Raw genomic sequence first — 18,482 nt, forward strand, 5'->3', positions numbered from 1 at the left:
GTAATGGCAACACATGTGCTGTCATTTGTCTAGACTCAATCTGCAGTTTCTGAAAATGTATTTGACAATTTATGTATGTCATTTATATAATAAATGACCAATCCAAACAGTTTAGGATGTTGTGCAGTACTTTCTATGTCTGGAGTAAATGTGTGCTTCTGTGAACCAGTACTGCATCCTGTCCATGTCTTAGGCAGTGCCAATGCAGCCTAACAGGGATGGGTCTAACAAATAAGTTAGGCCTACATATAAAATCCACCAGCATAATATGACAGGCAACCTGCACTGAATAAGTTATCTGATGAAAAATTAATTAAATGCTAGGTTCACAACATATCTAAAAGACTAAGTGTGAACACAGAACTAGGAAATACAGACATAGGCTGTCACAGACCTTTATCCAATAAAGAAAACAATATGATTCAAAATCTCACAAGATGACAACTTATCTATAACTTTCCCACAGCTAGCCTGCTCTAACACATGTAGATAGATAGATAGATAGATAGATAGATACTTTATTGATCCCCAGGGGAAATTCAAGGTCACAGTAGGATACAGACAACACACACACACACACACATTCACTAACAGCAGAAAGTAATTAAAATTATATAATATAAAAACACAACTAAGCAATAAGGACAGTAGAAGACAAATATATAATACTAAATATACTAAAATACAAATTATACTAAATAACACAATTCTAAAAAAAACAGTATCCACATAGTGGGTGATTAATTAATCAAACAAGATGCGCTTGCAATGACTGAGGCAGGGACTGAGTCTGTGATTCTCTGTGCATAAGGTAAGGTAAGGTAAGGTGCTCTGTGTGAATGAGTGTCATGGTGATGGTGCAAAGTTATGGTGCATGTTAACCTACTGCTGACAGTCTTTAAAGCAAACCAAAAAACTACTGCAGTTTTTTGAATATCAAAGCTGTCTTAAGTAATTCCTTATAGTTCATATGCAGGAATGCAGTAGCCTAAGCTATTTTGGACATGAAAAAATGCACTGCGTTTCACAATGGTTAGGCCTACTATTTGTACTGTATTATGAATTGGGAATTGAGTGTGTAGTCATTTCCAACTATTTTTTAAGCTGGTAACATTAGCATTCGGCTTGTAGTGGAATGGACAACAAGTTCATACACGTAGGCCTACACAATATATTTTGGCCCACTCTAAGGAGGACTCACCCTCTGTTGTATTCAAAACGGGTAGGTTCATTGTTTTCTGTTGTGCTTCAGATTAGCAAAAAAATATCTTGAGAGGCTGCACTCTCGCAAACAGCCAAAGGCGAGACGTCAATAACATTTGAGGCTATATCACAGTCCTATAACGACTTTGTCGGCACCGAAGATTGCTCTCCACCCATTAGGCCTACACTGGAGATGAATCGCGAATTCAGAAGGCACGCCTAGACTCCCTGTTCCAGTAGCCTAGCTTACAAAACGGTCAGGGTTCCCACGGGTCATGGAATTTCTGGAATATCATGGAATTTTGGAAAGTCTATTCCAGACATGGAAAGTCAGGGAATTTTTATCATTTTTGGGGCAAAGTCATGGAATATCAGGGAATTTTGCTGTAGCAGTTTAAAATGTAGGCTACTTGCCAAAATACATTAATACAAATAGTTCCACGCAGAACTGGTGTTCTGGGTTAGGATATTAGCTTGCTTAAGTAGCCCAACTTTTATTATTCAATATCCATTTATTCATCACCCGCTCTAAAAAGTAAAGATTCTTGAACGCTTGGCTGCTCCGAAACTATTGGTCAGATAGGCTATACACAGGTTTTTTCCCTTTACCAACAACACTAGATGCGCGCGCAGCCGTGGGGCAGAAGACGCTTGGTGGCCGTCCACAACGTTATAAACTTAACCTAAATAGTCGGCTGCTGTAAGCTACAATCGGATTTTATTGTATACCCCTTTTGTCTCAATGTCAATGATAATAACATCTCATTTCAGACTATATTTCAAAGTTTGCCGTTCATTTGCATTATTAATATAACATCGTATTTTGTCATTTTTGGCGAAGACATGCATTCCGTTAGGGATATTGAACATATTTAACATTCTCTAACCATCGTGATTTCAAATTGGTGTAGTTTTCAGCACAAAAACTAATTTTATTCTTTTGCTCTTTTGCATTGCTCTATGCTGTGAAACTTTCATGTGCGCACATGAAAGTTTCATGTGAAAAGGTTTTGCGTGCGCACACAAAACTTTCATGTGCTCACGTGAATCTTTCATGTGCACACATGAAAGTTTCATGTGCTCACCTGAAACTCATGAAAGTTTCACGTGAGCACATGAAACTAAACTTTAGATTTTTTTTTGCTCATGTCCCCTTAGGGGCTCCGTAATTTGGTGTCAGACGTCTGACAACAAACTGAATTTAGGCTACACTGCGCAACATATAAAGATGCATTCTGCACTGGCCACCTAGTGCTTGACTTAGAGCGCTGCTTTTGAGTTGAGATGAAACAAATTCGCTTCCCTTGCTTGCTACTGTGATACACCAGCACACAGAGCTTGATACTTACAAAAATAAAAGCATTATGCTTTATCTCTATGTTACAACGCAGTGTTTTTACTTTTACTAAGTTGTTTCATTGTCACAAGCTGTGAAATTGCCTTTGACCTCTCCTACACATTGGGAACAGCACCAAGCACACACACACATAGGGGGTCAGGTACAGAATACTGTGTTAATAGCTTTAATTTAATTTTGTTAAAGGAATTATCATGCTTTACCTGATGTTGCCTGTTTCTTGTTACATGATAGTAGGCAGGTGTTTGGTGGTATGCCCATGCCTCCATACCTCTGTGGTTGTTGTCAACTTTATGTCATACATTCACCAGTATCCTTTGTTTCAACTAAAGCCTGATACAAACGATACAACATTGCATGGCACCAACACCTCTACTTGGCCCGGCATTCCACCAGTCTTGTGTTGATAGTGCACTATGTTCTCTATCTTCCTCCCACATACTGTTTAAGTGCTTTTGTTTGTATGTATACAGTCTAACACCCGCTCCGCCCTTCATACCTCTCTGGGCTAGACTGTTGTGAACTGGTCCAGGCAGATCCAAGGCCGGGGAAGGCAGAGAGGGCCACAGCCTCCCTGTGGTTCCGCAGCACAGAGAAAGCAAAAACAGAGCTTGAATGTCAGGAGGTGCATACCTACACACCTACACCTACACACTTTAAAATGTGAGAGACTTGAGCATGTGCATCGGCAGGTACTGGAATGCATGTCAACAAAGCTTGGGGGGAACATTTCATTCCAATTAGGCTGATGCAAGCTACTGTTGCTGATCATCAAAAAATCATCAAGACTAATTGACATTCTTTAACCAGTCTGTCTGTTGAACACCTCTGAGGAAGCATATCTTATAAGTGGACTTTTATTGTGGTGTTGGCCACATTTCAAAGCATTAAGGAAAATGTCCTAGTTCTTTCTTCTGTTTACTTCCAAGAAGTACTCAGTAATACACAGAGACATGATTTTATCATCAGTGAATACTGTTGAGCTGTGAATACTGTTGAGCTGTGATAGACAGGGTTAGATAGATATGATAGATATGGTTGGAAGTATGTGATGGATATATAAATGTGATAAAATATAATAGGTGTGATAGATATAAACAGTATCTGATAATAGATATTGTGCACATATGCAAAACAAAGAACTTTTATTCCTTGTGGTATAAATGCTTTAAGGCAATAATGCAACAAAGTGTATATTCTATTTAAATTACATTTCTTCTGTAGATAGTCCTATTCTATCCCAAACTAACCCCGTACACCATGAATTTAGCATGTGATAGGTAAAACAGATTTACTGCCTTGATTTTACCAAGGACACTGACCACTGCTTATGTTTGAAATATATTGAGCTCCTTGAAGCAGAAATGTATTTCCATTTAGATTGACAGGATTGTGTTTTTAATGATACATTGATGATAGATTTCTATATAAATCACTTGAATGAAATTACCAGATCAAATGCTTTATATAGCCTTCAAATGTTGCATATTAAAATGATTAATTGTTTATGCTGTTATCATACCCTTCGTCCTTAGGCTTGTAATAATTTGGCCAATGTGGAAAACAGACATGTGGAGTATGCCACTAACTTCCTTTGAGGACCAGATGGAAGAAACAGAGGTAGCTCTATAGGAACGAACCCAGTACATCCTCGGGAGCGGAGCTTTGCACAACAATCAATCGCAAATGGACTTGGCGTGCTTTCAGAGGAACACACCCGACCGTGGCACACACACACACACACACACACACACACACACACACACACACACACACACACACACACACACACACACACACACACACACACATACACACAGAAGCATGACTGCATGCTGCCACGACCCTCAAGTCGTTACATGGAGCAGGAGCACGGCACGAAACACAATAAACCTAAGCTTTTATGACACCGCTACGATTTGATGGCGCAATGGATCATTGCTGTTTCGAGGAGGGAGAGCAGAGATGCGTAAGAGGGAACGCAAAGCCACTGGTTTGGAATGGGACGGGAGGGAGGGAGGGAGAGAGGGATGAGAGTGATATTCCCAGGTCTCCTTTATCATTCTGCTCTCACGCATGCCACCCAGAATCCAGGACCACCTGTCATGTGCATAGACTCACTGAACTTCTTCAGGTCATGATGAGATCTGGCTTTTGCATGGACCCAGCTGTACCGTTTCAGAACCGTAAAGACCGCTGGCTGGGGTTGAAACGTTGGACAGGAACTGTATCCAGGACCAAAGACCAAATTTAGGCTATAGATGGGCAGACTCCATTCAAAATTTGAATTCAATAAAAAAAAAATCCAATTCAAGTCAAAACCAGTGAACCAACCATTCAATACAAAAGAGACAAAAGAGATTTTATCTTTACTAGTTGTGAAATATAAATCGGTTGATGGGCTGTTTCTTATTGATGATAACCTACCATGAAGAAATATAGTCAGCAACACATTGGAACAATACAGTACACCTTCTTTTTACCCATCTGGCATTTCATCTATGCATACACCTGTGGTGGGGTAGACATTTGAAGCCCACCCTGAAATACTAAGGAAACATCTGCCAAGAAACTGGATATGCCACAGAGTTCAAACCCCATATCCAAACAGCCCTTCATCTTCCAGAGCTCCTCACTACCCGCCTCAGCCCTCCCTGTTCCTCAGTGTGTGACCAGTGAGCCGAGCCTTTTTCCCCATCTGCTGGGAGAAATTAGGACAAAAAAAGAAGGCAAAGGAGAGGTTTGTACATCAACAGAGAGAGGCCCACATTATGAGGAGATCCTTCTGTAGGATGTCGGTGATAATGTGTGTGTGTGTGTCTCTTTCTGTGTACCGGTATATATATATGTGTGTCTTTGTGTGTGTGTGTGTGTATGTGTGTATGTGTGTCAGTAAGTATGTCAAAGACCCACCTACTTTCATCCTGGCCCTTCCTTTCCTTGGAAATATTACAGTGTCTTTGGTCTTAAGGCTGAGGTGAGGTTGTGAGGAGGATGGGGAAAGAGAGGTGGGTGGGTGGGCAGGGGGCCTAATTAATGAACAGGGACCTACACTGATGACATTCACAGATGTTTTTTTCTGATGACATTTTTGTCTGTTATTCTTGGCATGGTGGCACTATTTTGACACTGATATTTGTATGTGGTAGGTGATATGAAAGACAGACTCTATGTAAGGAATAATGAATGAAGCGAAGACTTTAAAAAAAAGACAGCTGCAGTATAAAAGTGAATCCAAATGTTTATTTTACCTTAAGTATGTTCTGTTTAAACAATATATAAATACACACATAATGTATATAATGTTTACATTACCACAAGAAATGTTTAAATGATATGTGCTTGAATTATACTAAAGGAATGATAAATAGGCTTTTATTATCCCAGAGAGTGAAAAGGCCAAATAAATACAGCAAATATAGCAAACTACCTGCTTCTGATAGCTATAAATTTATGTATTTACATTCAAATCTGAGCAGAGCGAGTGGTAAGTTTTACTGAAAATATAATACAACTTGTGCAAGTTCATCATCAAAAGCTAACTTTACATTACAAATATAGCTGTCAAACTCCATTTAAACAGGCCAAAGTGTGAGATGCAAGAACAAGTATACAAAAATGGTTATTACAAAAATATGACTTTTTCTCTGTTAAATTACAACCACAACAAAGAATTAATTTCCAGTAAGGTCCTTTTAAAGATCCGGCCTCTACAACTTAAATTTATATTGCAGGCATGGGGTGCCTTTTGAAGCAGAGGGAACAGTGAGGAACAATCTCCCAGGGATTTGAGCACGCACATGGATTTGATTAATGCTTCCTATGTCCACAAACATGTTCTTTCGTTCTAACATGAGGGATACTAAAACATGCTTCCTGTGAACACAATTTTACATAAGAGGTCCAGTTCCTGACCTGCAACATTGTTCTGAGGTTTTGTGGAAAGCAAGTATCTACAGTAAGAGATGTTTAAAAAAAAAAAAAAAAAAAAAAACTTGCAGAGGTAAAAGGGTTAATGCAAACAAGGAACAAATCACAGTAACAACAAACAGTATTTAGTTTTCAATCAACTCAACTGAGTTTTTCGTTGTCAATGAACTTAGTATATGCTTTAGGGCCTCTTTTGTGGGATATATCTCTAAAACACGACAAGTAATCTGATCAATGTAATCTGTTGATACGTGATGCATGTTGCAAGGTCTCACTGAATGAACTCTTTACATTTATATTTATTTATCACTTCCAAAGTGACTTTCATATGTCAGTTCTATTACAAGGGACCCGGAGCAACATGGGGTTAAATGCCTTGCTCAAGGGCCCAACGGTGGCAGCGGGGAATTGAACCCACAACTCTTCATGCTACTGCTTGTTGGCCCAGCTCCTAAACCACTATGCTACCACTGCCACCCACCCGTCTTTCAGCATGTCACAGGTGTTCTTGTTGATGACCTCCCGCAGCTTGCGCACGCGTTTCACGTTGGAGCCAATCACGAAGCTGTCCGGCTGCAGGATGGCCATGCCGTTGGTCACGTCGCCCATGATGATGACCTGGCCATCGGCGGCGGTCACGTTGGGACACGGGCACGCCCAGTCCATGCTCTGCAGCGTGATCTCCAACGGCTCCTTGCCGAAGAAGCGCAGGCCCATCTTCTCGTCCTTCAGGATCTCCTCCACCGTCACCAGGGCGTGGCCCGAGTCCTGCTCCTCGGTCATCTCCGTCACGCGGCCTAGGATGACGTAGTCGGCCCGGCAGAAGCTGGTGACCATCTTGTGGCGCGGCTTGCACGGCTTGCAGTGGTGGTTCTTGGGGAAGGGGCATGCATCCTCGCAGGCCTCCTTGGTCTTGAAGTTGTTGTCGTTGCCACCGCAGCCGCCATAGATGAAGGACTGGCACTGCTGCAGGGCGGCACTGTATGCCCAGCGTGGCTCGTAGGCTTTGCATGGCCCCTGGAGGCTGGGCTGGGTGCAGGGGGCACCAAGCTCCGGCCGACACGCCAGCATGCATGACTCGTACGAGTCAAAGTGGTTCTGGTTCTTCCCACAGTTGCCGTAGGTGAATGTGGAGCAGCTGTTCTGTTTGGCCTCGTAGTACCAGCTCAGCCTCTCCTCCCCACAGTCCTCGCTGTCGGGCATCTTCAGGCACTCTTCAGCAGGGAACTGGGTGGCATTGGCCCGCTCCTCCCTCTTCACCGGCTCCTTCTGGTGCACCGACAAGGGGTAGTGGGCCTGGACGGAGCCGACCGAGTTGGCGGCGGTGCAGGTGTAGACACCGGCGTCCTGCAGCTGGGCATTGTAGATGACAAGCTGGCCGATGTTGGTGACCACTACGTTGTCGCGCACGTGGTTGGGTCGCATCACCACGTTCTCGGTGTCCTCCGTCTGCTTCTCCCAGGTGATCTCTGGCCGCGGCCTGCCGGCCACCTCACACAGGAAGCTGGCCGTTTCCCCGACGTACACGGACTGGGGGGCAGGGGTGCCCACCAAGACTGGGGCTTGGACGTCCACGGGCGTGGTCAGCTGCTGGAGAGGGGTGGTCGGTCGGGCGGTGGTGCCTGCAGGCAGAGGGCTCGTGTTGGGCCACGTGAAGCGGCAGGTCACCACAGACAGCGAGATGCCCTTGGAGCAGGCTTCGGCGTCCATGTAGCACTTGTTGTAGTAGGTCATGCCGTCGGAGGCGCAGGTGAAGTGAGGCTCCCTCTCGCAGCGGTCCTTGCACTTGCACACGGGCTGGCCGTCCCAGATGTCACACTCGGAGCCCTGCTGCGTGCACATGAACTTGTTGCAGGTGGCCTCCTTGGGCATCCCCACGGGACCCGAATTCCCCTCTCTGATGTAGCGGGCCGCCACACAGCTTCGGTTTCCGCACACATTGGAGCAGCACTTCTCAAAAGTTTCACATTCCTTGGTGAAGCAGTGAGAGCATTCCTTTGATTAATGTTAAGTTTTGCTTCTCAATGTCTTTAAGTGGTTTAACTAACTTCACTGTATTCTTAATATATCTACTAAAGATGAATGTAGATAAAAACTTCTAAAATGTAATAAATACTAAATCACAGTTAAAACAGATTAAACATCACTGTACAAAATGCAACAAAAATACAGCACCAAGCTTGAAGCTTCATAGAATAATTATAATGCATTAAGCATAAATGTCTACTTCAATCTGTCTGATTACAAGTGTAAAAACTCACCTGGTCTGATTCACATTCTCTTGTGCAGGTACTCATAGCATCCACCCAGAGGTTGGGGTTCATGTCATTGGGACAGATGCCCGCATGAGAGTACGTGACTCTAGGCAAAGTCATGGTCATTACGCGATCATCCATGTGGAAAATCACGTAGTGTCCAGCCAGGAACCAAATCCAGCGAGGATACAGCATCCACCACATCTTTCGAAAATGGATACTGAATGGATAATGCCTAGGCACTTAAAAATGTGCTTGAAATTTGCTTGAAAGTGGTCAAGTTAATTTAAGAAGTGAGTGAAGTTTTCAAAAATTCAATTGGTGCAAAATCTCAGTAGCCTATTAGCGCTGGCTTGGTTGTTGTCGCAGCAGTGTCAGGTCAAGCAAAAATCTGTTCAGTTCTGTTCTGAGGTTGTATGAAAGATTAAGTCGCGGTATTTATACTCTGATACTGTCAACCAGAACTGCTTGTCCATAACGGCACATGCGATTAGCCTGACCACATAACTCGTCCTTGCGCGCAAAATGACAGTTATAAATGGCTTCTGAGTTCTGAAAAGAAACTCAAAAACATCTGTCGTAAAGTTGGGTTGGTACTGGCAGGACACCTGCCTGTTTTAAGAAACTGTTGACTTGCATTAACCATTTGCGCGCCATTTCATACACTCAACGCAACAGGAGGAGAGGGCTCTCTGTACAGTGCGCGAGCTTTGCGCTTAACACATTCAGAAGAGTCTAGCCTACATCCGCCTCACTGAATAAAGTCTGCAAATATCGAAACATTTATGAAAAGAAACATTTAATCAAAAACGGAAATCAAATCAAATGAAAACAATCAAAATGATTGACTGAATGTTGTCTTTATGGTATGACGGATATTCATAATTTAAGACCACTTGTTTTGTACGCCTGTTCACTTTTCTGTTTCGCCCTTTCATGGTGTTCTTAAACCAACAGCTGTGGATGACTGATAAATAACTGAATTATACATATTTATTTTATGATATGGCTTCTTATTTGAACAATCATAACAAATTTTGTATAATACAGTAATCAATCAATGTCAAATCATCATGTTTGTTTGAAATTTACTGATAGGCTACTATACCTCAAAAGCTTTAGAAATGGCTTCTCTTCACTGAATAAACAGCTAATTAAGTAGAATTGTCTGACAAAAGTCACCCCTACATACATATTATTTTAACTGAAATTTCTTGAACTTGAACATATTAAATTTATGTTCTTGAAGCAGTCTCTAACTTTCAGTATGAAAAATAACTAAAGCACAAAACTCTTGCCTTTTGCTCCAGTAGAAGATAATTTTTAATTTATTTACAAGCCCCTTTTATGGGGCATTTTTCAACAGGACATGAATGTATAATGGACTATAAAAACACTTTAGGAACACATGGAGGATATTTTCATCTTTGCAACCCATGTGGGATTTGTATGCTTCAGAAGTGTAAGAAAGAGAAAGTGAAAAATCCAGAGTGAAAAAAAATCACCATAACCCAAATCTAATGCACGGAATGTGGCCAGGGTTCTACTGAGGACACAACGATGCCCACACTTGTTTCTCAGGAAGGACCACTTGTGACATTCTGAGAAAACTCATCCCCAGGAATCATACGAGTGCTGTCATATGAATATCCATCAATTCTTTAGAGCGTGACATCCCTCGAAATGAACATGTTTTTAAAAGAGTATGGAGATGTGGAGATTTGGAGTCTTTGGACTGAATTTGTTAGGAGCACCACTGTGTTTTGTGCTATGAAAAATATTTAGCTGAGACTTTTTATATCACATTTTGTTTTATTTAGAGACTGTTGGGGGTAATAACTGCATGTCCAGCATCTTTTGATGCAACATTTGGTTGATTTTTTTTTAATGGTAAAAAAACAATTATTAAATGATTAATTCCACTCAATGTATAATAATAAACTATCACATTTTTAGGAACTGATTCCTGTTAGATGAGTCTTCTAATATGTTTATTGATCTAAGTTGGTGCTGAAGTTGAACAAAACTTTGTGTGTACTCTCACACTCTTGTGTGTAAGTGGTGTTCTACAGAATAAAATGAATCAAGGAGAACACATCTCCTATATCTGCAGTATTTAGTGGTTGTCAAAGCGATATGATTTATAACTGCCATAACTGATGTTTATATTCATTTATACGCCTTTTTTCATGCACATATATGTGTAGTTGTTCTAATATATATATAACAACAAACTAACATTTGTTAGTAGATGCAGAAAGCAAGCCAATAATGCTCATAGTGGCATGTAAAAACAAGTTATATTGTACACAAGACCAATTTTGTTTTACCCCATTAATCCCCATCACACATGCAATGCATCAGCATTTACAATACTTGTGTTGATGCCATGGATTAGCTCCTCAGTAAATCAAATGCCTTCCTCCAGGCGCCCGTTCATGAAAAAAAAATGTTGTCCTCAGATACCCTTTGTGGAAATGTGAGAGCACAATCGGTTGCGTTTGGATGTCAAATGAGGACACAGCAGACAGAAAGATCTTTAATCAGCATTTGTGAAATTGTTTTTAGTCCACACAGCACAAGCGTGTAACATTGATATATGTGAGGTATATGTGAAGTGTGATATATGTGAAGAAATCCAGTCGGAATGTTGATAAGGTTCACAGATGACTCGAGGGACCATGGAGATCAAGATAATGAAGAGAAGCTGGAAAATATTATCTTTGGGAATGTGTCCTACCTGTGTACTGATAAAATAAACTATTTCTTTACCATTTGTGTGTTTGATCTTGAAAATGAAAGACCAGAAACGGAATGAAATGGCAGAATGGGCAAAATAAATCCATGGGTTAGCAGTGTTTATTTTACATAATCTTTCATTTCCTTCAGTGTGTATGCTGTAGCATGCAGTTTCTATACACACAAAATGAGCTGCAGTCAGCAAGGCTGGTGGCAATGATTAGTTTGGTATGTCAGTTTTAACCATGATGCATTTTCAAACCCTGTAGGTTAATATTTTGTTTAACCCATCACACAACTCTTTTAAGGCCATAGTGAAACAGACAAGACCAAATGTCTAGTCCTTGTATTTACCTGTGGTTGTATGAATGAAACAGCTTATTATGGTGAGACACAAAGGCATTTGACTATACTCGTAGTACAGAAAATCCCACAATGAATAGCAAAAAAAGGGACAAAACCCTGCTTAACATTAACATAACGTTTTTAACCGACGAGCCTTTCCCCGTTCACAGCCTTTCATCAGGTCAGTCAGACCCACTGCAGTAGCCGGCAGCTGACATGGAGCCAGTCTCAGGGTCCACTTTAATCACTTGCCACATGGAGAACACAGTGTTATCATCAACAGACACGTCTGCCTGTGATGGATCGCTGGAGCGTAGCGCATTCTTTAATGTCTGTCATGTCGGAGTTGGCTTCACCTTATGTGCCCTTCTTATAAGGGCAACACAGCATCTTTGATGAAATACCTTTGGCAGCAGGTTGAGTAAACTGTTGTCAAACAGTGTTTAAGACAGAGTGTGGAAAGATGCATCTCAAGGGTATGAATGGGCAGACAATAATAGCCTGATTATTTCTAGAGATTAAAGGACCGAAATAGCAAGGTTGTGTAAATGGCTGCAAAACTCTAGGCTTATGTACGTGTGTGAGTATGATCCCCCTATAAAGTGTTATGCCCACACTAGCTTTCATACTTTCACTGATTCAACACAGTGAGTGGGAGTAGACTTGTTTATACTCACTGAACATGTCATTTCCCAGAAATTGTGATTGCGCTGGGCCTTCCAGTATTGAACCGAAATTTGCCCCTTGGCTATTTCAGTTATTCATTCACATAGGAAATGAAACAAGAGTAATTAAGATTCATAATGATGCATGTGGATGTGGACACCCTTAAGCATCTTTTTTTTCCATTTGGACAGATGCATGTTTTTTGTTTAATGGTAACTTCCACAGAATAGGAGCCCTAATTTAGACAGTGGGCAGAGTACAATGTCAGGCAATGAACAAAGTATCTCATGCATGAACTACATCCATTGTGTGGCATGTGGGAGCGGTGAACTGACCCACCAGCGTTTGATCTTAGGATCTTGCCCGTGACATTAAATTAGTAAATGGATTCCTGCAACAAAGAGAACTTGGTTCTTTAGATTCACCATGATAAATCCGTCTGCAAACCATTCCTATTAATTTTGCACTTGTTTTCTGAGTACGGAGTATGTGTGGTTCCATATCATATCTAACTTGCTTTGAAGATGAATAGGTTCATGATCATCTCTTTATGTTTGTAACATACACACAGAAAAGGGCTGGTAAATGCAAGTGCAAATATTAAGTTTATTTATTAACTCACCAAATCTAACTCCACCTAATGCCCTCAATTTATGACAAATGTTTTTGTTAAATTGTTTATACAAGAGTAACCACAAGCTGAACATATATGACCAATTGCCATGTGATGGAATTTTATTTTCTAAACTCATTACTAGTTTAAAGAAACTAAAAATAACACACAAAGGCATTTTTGCTGATTAACCGTAACTTCCTACACAGACCAAGAATACTTTGATATGTCTCTGTCATGTCAAGTACCAAGGCATTCACACCTTCACTAGGGGCCCAGGGCAAGAGAGGCAGCGCTTCACTCATCACATTTCCCAGAAAACACCACAGCAAGCCTGAAGCCGCTGCGAATATGCGCTGCGAACATCGTGGGGGAGGGTGGTGAGGAGACATCCTCCTCACCTCAGACATCCAACGGAGAACATTTGGTTGACTGACTGACAGCGGAGATGATTCCAGAGATAATGGCTTCTCTGTTTTTGAGCTGGTTAAGGAGCTTCTTGCTTTGTCACCACTTCCCCCACATTCTCTCGCTCTCCTCTTTTCTAAATTTGAATTTAATCTCTCGGCCCGAGGTGCTTTTGGGCGCTTTTGAGACAAGAGGGTGCCAAGTTTTCTCATGTTTATTGTGGCTTGGCTGCAGGGGAAAGACATTACTTATCATCCAAGCACATTTGGGATCAGCCAGTCACTCTGCTTCGTCAACTGTCAGAGATGATGGTGCAGGTGGTGGTGGGGTGGAGTGGGGGGAGTGCACCCCCCCCCCCCCCCCCACCACCACTCTCATCATCCTCCTGGCTGAGAAGAAGAGAGATGATCCTACTCTGTTTAGTAATGCCTTGATGAAATGGCTCCATCACACGTAGTCCTTCGACCTGCGGCAGAAGCGATCATGCTGGGATGCATCTGAGAGCAAACTGCTCTCCCATCAGGAAGTCTGTGGTCGCCGCCAGGGGTTTGTCATTCACTAGGAGCCTTAAAGACAGCAGCGATTCATATCAGATGATGAATGTTGCTCTGGCACAGGCGAACAAGTCATGACTAAGCTTGATTCGAGGGGTAAAAATAGCTACAGAAGGCATTGTAAGGATTTTTGTGAGGCCATCTCATTCTATTGAGCAATTTCCTTGATGAAATGTTTGACACACAAAATTAATGATTCCATTTAATGGATTTTTTTAAAAATGAAGTTGACACTTTGGTCTATACATGAAAGCAGCATTTCCAATCATTTTTATTACTATAAATTAATGTCTTTTTCTACATCAATACGTACCTGCTTTTTTCCACAGCGATATTCGATATTCAACAGTTCCATGTTTTCCAGTGACTGCATGTGTGTCACTGTGTGGTAGTGGTATCTATATAAGCACTGATATATTCCTTGAACATCAACATGTGTTGAAACGCATGCTGACATTTTTCAATTAAGCCATTTTCAAGTGCCAGGTTTGGATATAAAACTATTTAAAACATCAAACGATGGTATTTCAAAGAGAGGGCTCCTTCAAAAAGGTCAGTCAGTGTTTGTTACCTTCTTGCTTCGACTTCAATTATAAAATGTCAACGATTGCCTTAATTTGTCCAGTTTGACTGGCTGGCCAAATTTGTGTGACTTGTCATATTTCACCTATGGAATGAATTGACTGAAAGTAGCTCTTGCAGGAATGACAGGCATCTATTAAAATGTAAGGAGAAATGAAGCACTGACAGGAAAATTGTAAAAGGTTTTTGAAGTGGGTTACATGGCTAAACATACATCTGCTATCCTGTGGTTTCATACATCGGGTGTGATATGAATATGAATTTAGTTAATTACAAAAAAAGGTATCTACATAAGGGTTACATGACACTGTCATGAACACATGAAACTATCATAACACATGACAGAAGCGTTATGTCATAAACGTTTATGACTTGTTTATGTTTATAACATCAACAACAACTGTCACTCTTATGTAGATACCTTCAAGTGTAATCCATTTTTTTAAACCAACTGTACAATTCTAGATTAGGCCAGAAAAAAAATGATCAAAAATAAATCTTGATGATGCATCAGTCCAAGAATGCAGAAACTCTACGCTGACTGTGCTATACCTCTAATGCTGAACTCTATTTTTAATATATTACTTCCACTAAGACTTGATACTTGTGACTAATACAGTATTATTTTTTTCCTGGTATCATAACAATTTAATCCTCATTTTGAATCATGCTTTTTACCGACTGGAACCTTCTCTTGTTGTTGAGCTGATAAACTAAAACATGTTGAACATGAAATGAACAATTAACAAGAGCAGAGGTACCTCGAGCGACCAAATAATAGTTATAAAGCTAGCTGTCTATCAAACAAGTAAATCAATGCAAAATCAAGCTATTTTTGGTTCATTTTTTTACTGAATGCAGATAATAGTGCTGACTGCAGGGATTAAAGCAAGGATAATGTCTGTGGCCGACATGATCAGACATTTTCAAAACCTTAATCTATAATTATTTTCAAATCTTAAATAGCCTGACCAACGTTTGAATTCCGGCAGAGTGCCTGACAACTTTAAGCCCCTGTAGTTAACTAAAAATGCTTTGCTGAAATTGTCAGGGTTGTGAGGGTTTATAAACCAGAAAAAAACTACCAATTGTTACATACTGTAATACAATAAGAACACTAACGTAAATGAGTTTCTCAAAGTGGACACCAAATTAGCTTCTGACAAAATGTTTTCTTTTCCATTTAGTTAGTTATATTTTACGATCCAATGCACCCAAGCAAACAAACAAATGAACAAAACTTCAAGCATAATTCTTAGACTAATCACCACCATATGCTCAAACTCATATGGCATATGCTTTGCAACAGACTGTATGAATAGTTCCCTAATCTATGCCATATTTCCTCTTAAACCCAGACCATGGAAATCTGACCGCCACATATACTGAGCTTTATCCAACTGCAACTATTAAAACTGTATAACGGTTGGGGTATTGGCCATATTGTATCAAAATTCATGTTCTTTTCTAGTGCGTGTACTTTATCTGTTCAGTGAAATTGGTCTGTGTTTGTATGTATAAACTTTACATACTACAACTATGACCTTTGGTACTTCGATATTTTGAACAAAAAATTAAATGTTGCTATTAGAACATTTTTTGGAGTTCAAATGATCGCTTTTAAACTGAGGTTTTTCTCTATGTATACTCACATGCATTTCAAAAATAATCGACAGAACACAGAAACACAGAGTATCATTTTTTTAATAAATGCATGGACATCACTTCAATTTTGGCGATAGAATTCAAGTTTTTTGTTCTTTATATTTGTTTTGATTTGTTTTTTTATAAAAAGAATCACACATAACTGAGACTAAATTTTTCCCTATTGAACAACTCGCAAAAGGTAACTTAAATAGTACAGTACAAAAATAGATAGGCTTATCAGAATTTGCTCATCGCAAATAACAGTGGCACTGTAGGTTTCTGTAGAAAACACAAACATACAAACACATACTGTATACAATCAAACAAAAACAAACAAACATAAAAATGACAATGGGTCCTGGCTTTGCATTTGTGTATAAAAATGACACGTACATTCACTGGCACTCGGTATTGTCTGAAGGCACTGTTTAAATCACGTAGAAAGAGGGAGAGGGTGAGAGAGGTCACCATGTTATAAAACCAGTCCAGCATCTTTTGCCATGCCATAGAAGATTCCTCTCTGGGAAATAAGGTTCGTCGGTGTGTCAAATTCTGCTATCTGTCCCTTGTCCAATACCAGAACTCTGCAAACAAGAAATAGAGGCATCATAAAAGGGAAACAAAACCAAATCACCCAAATTCACACATTGATGTCAGATCCCAAAGCCAACCACCGTTTATTAATTCACAATTAAATACATTATTCATGGAAAGCACTATTATAGTCCTGAACTAAATAATAATTTTTACAATACAATAATTTTTTATTGTATCAACCCAGCAACATGAATCTCTACAATGACATGTAACCTATTTTCACACAGAATCAGACCTGACTATGACCCTATGTTCATGGATGTGTATGATTCTGCTGTATTTGGAGTTGCAGGTCAAGCTGATACCTGTTGTAGTCCATGATGGTGTTGAGCCTGTGTGCGATGGTGAACACTGTGCAGTCTTCAAACTGTGTTCGGATGGTGGACTGGATGAGGTCGTCTGTTTCCAAGTCGATGGCGGCAGTCGCCTCATCCAGGATGAGGATCCTCGTCTTCCTTAGTAGTGCTCGGGCCAAGCACACTAGCTGCCTCTGGCCAACACTACACACACACACACACACACACACACACACACACACACACACAGATTCAGCCACACAGGACTATTCTACTACTCCAAATGAACATTGAGTTATTCTATGTATTAGAAATATGATAGAATAAAAAAATTACATTTAATAATTTTTTAGCCATTTTTAACGGAAAGGTTATAAATAGCTTTCTCAATTTTCAATTCTGCTGCCGATAGCAAAGGATTATGAATCAATCAACATGGCAAAGTCAATGCAGATTATTACTGTCAAAAATCGAGACTGTCGAGACATTTCGATAATCCCTCATTTTCTTGTCTTTGGTGCATGTCACGGCTTGGTGGTGGTGAAAGTACCTTAGGTTCTCTCCTCCTTCAGAGCATTCCAGGTCAAGTTTGGATGACTGGTTACTGACAAACTTCTTCAGGTGGGACAGCTCCAGTGATTTCCAGAGGTCATCGTCGCTGTACTTCTCGAAGGGGTCGAGGTTCATCCGCAGCGTCCCTGAGAACAGCACAGGCTCCTGTGGACCACAGGGGACATGATTAGAACAGAGTGTGTCCCCCACAAAACACACACAGGCTTTCTTAGGAAATGTTGGAGTTGACTTCAACTATTGTGTTTTAAGACACGATCAAGAGTGGCATTATGGGGAATACATGTAGAGACACCAGAAGAGGAAGAATGACACAGTGAGCCTGGAGAGTTGGGAAAGAGCATGTCGAACATGGATGGAAGATTCCAAGTTATTACACAATTTCTGAACATGAAGTTTGTCTGAACACGGAGGTCGTAAACCAATGGCTTCCTCTACAACAATAATCAAAGAGACTGTTGTCTATACAAATAGTTTGCTGTACAACAGTAATGTTTCATATCTGTCTGTAGTTGACTGAAGAAAATAAATTTCGACAAGGCAATCAAGGTCACATACCAAAATAAGAGCACACCATTTCACAAATCACACTTTAAACCATATTTTACAATCTGGCAGGCAAACTTATAACCAATTAGTTACGGTTGCTTTATGTAGGGAAAGAGCATTAATTAGCCTCTGGAGATGTTACAAGCTTGTTTTGTTAGCCTAGGGGTAGCA

The 18,482-nt window shown here is 40.5% G+C and overlaps 2 protein-coding genes across 5 annotated transcripts in view; both read right to left on the reverse strand.

Annotated features, from left to right (window-relative positions):
• Positions 1–5,884: 5,884 nt before the first annotated feature.
• On the reverse strand, positions 5,885–9,306 carry wfikkn2b (WAP, follistatin/kazal, immunoglobulin, kunitz and netrin domain containing 2b). Its single transcript, XM_042083007.1, has 2 exons — positions 8,752–9,306; positions 5,885–8,461 (listed from the first exon to the last, which is right to left on the reverse strand). The coding sequence occupies exons 1-2, from the start codon at positions 8,947–8,949 to the stop codon at positions 6,950–6,952; spliced, it is 1,710 nt and encodes a 569-aa protein (XP_041938941.1). The 5' UTR covers positions 8,950–9,306; the 3' UTR covers positions 5,885–6,949.
• Positions 9,307–16,338: 7,032 nt separating this feature from the next.
• abcc3 (ATP-binding cassette, sub-family C (CFTR/MRP), member 3) overlaps positions 16,339–18,482 on the reverse strand; it is a 50,044-nt gene continuing 47,900 nt past the window's right edge. For all 4 annotated transcript variants that reach the window (XM_042082464.1, XM_042082465.1, XM_042082470.1 and 1 more), the window contains 3 exons: positions 17,743–17,909; positions 17,202–17,396; positions 16,339–16,883 (listed from right to left, as the gene is read on the reverse strand). In XM_042082464.1, the coding sequence (XP_041938398.1) occupies positions 16,772–16,883; positions 17,202–17,396; positions 17,743–17,909 (474 nt within the window). In that variant the 3' untranslated portion in view covers positions 16,339–16,771. The remainder of the gene's footprint in view (positions 16,884–17,201; positions 17,397–17,742; positions 17,910–18,482) is intronic.

The sequence above is a fragment of the Alosa sapidissima genome, chromosome 24 (assembly GCF_018492685.1).
Source record: "Alosa sapidissima isolate fAloSap1 chromosome 24, fAloSap1.pri, whole genome shotgun sequence".
Lineage (NCBI taxonomy): Eukaryota > Metazoa > Chordata > Actinopteri > Clupeiformes > Clupeidae > Alosa > Alosa sapidissima.

Coding starts and splice junctions, on each gene's coding strand:
- wfikkn2b (XM_042083007.1), bottom strand. CDS start 8,949: ATGTGGTGGATGCTGTATCCTCGCTGGATTTGGTTCCTGGCTGGACAC. Junction 8,462..8,751: donor GAGAATGTGAATCAGACCAG/GTGAGTTTTTAC, acceptor TGCTTCACCAAG/GAATGTGAAACTTTTGAGAA.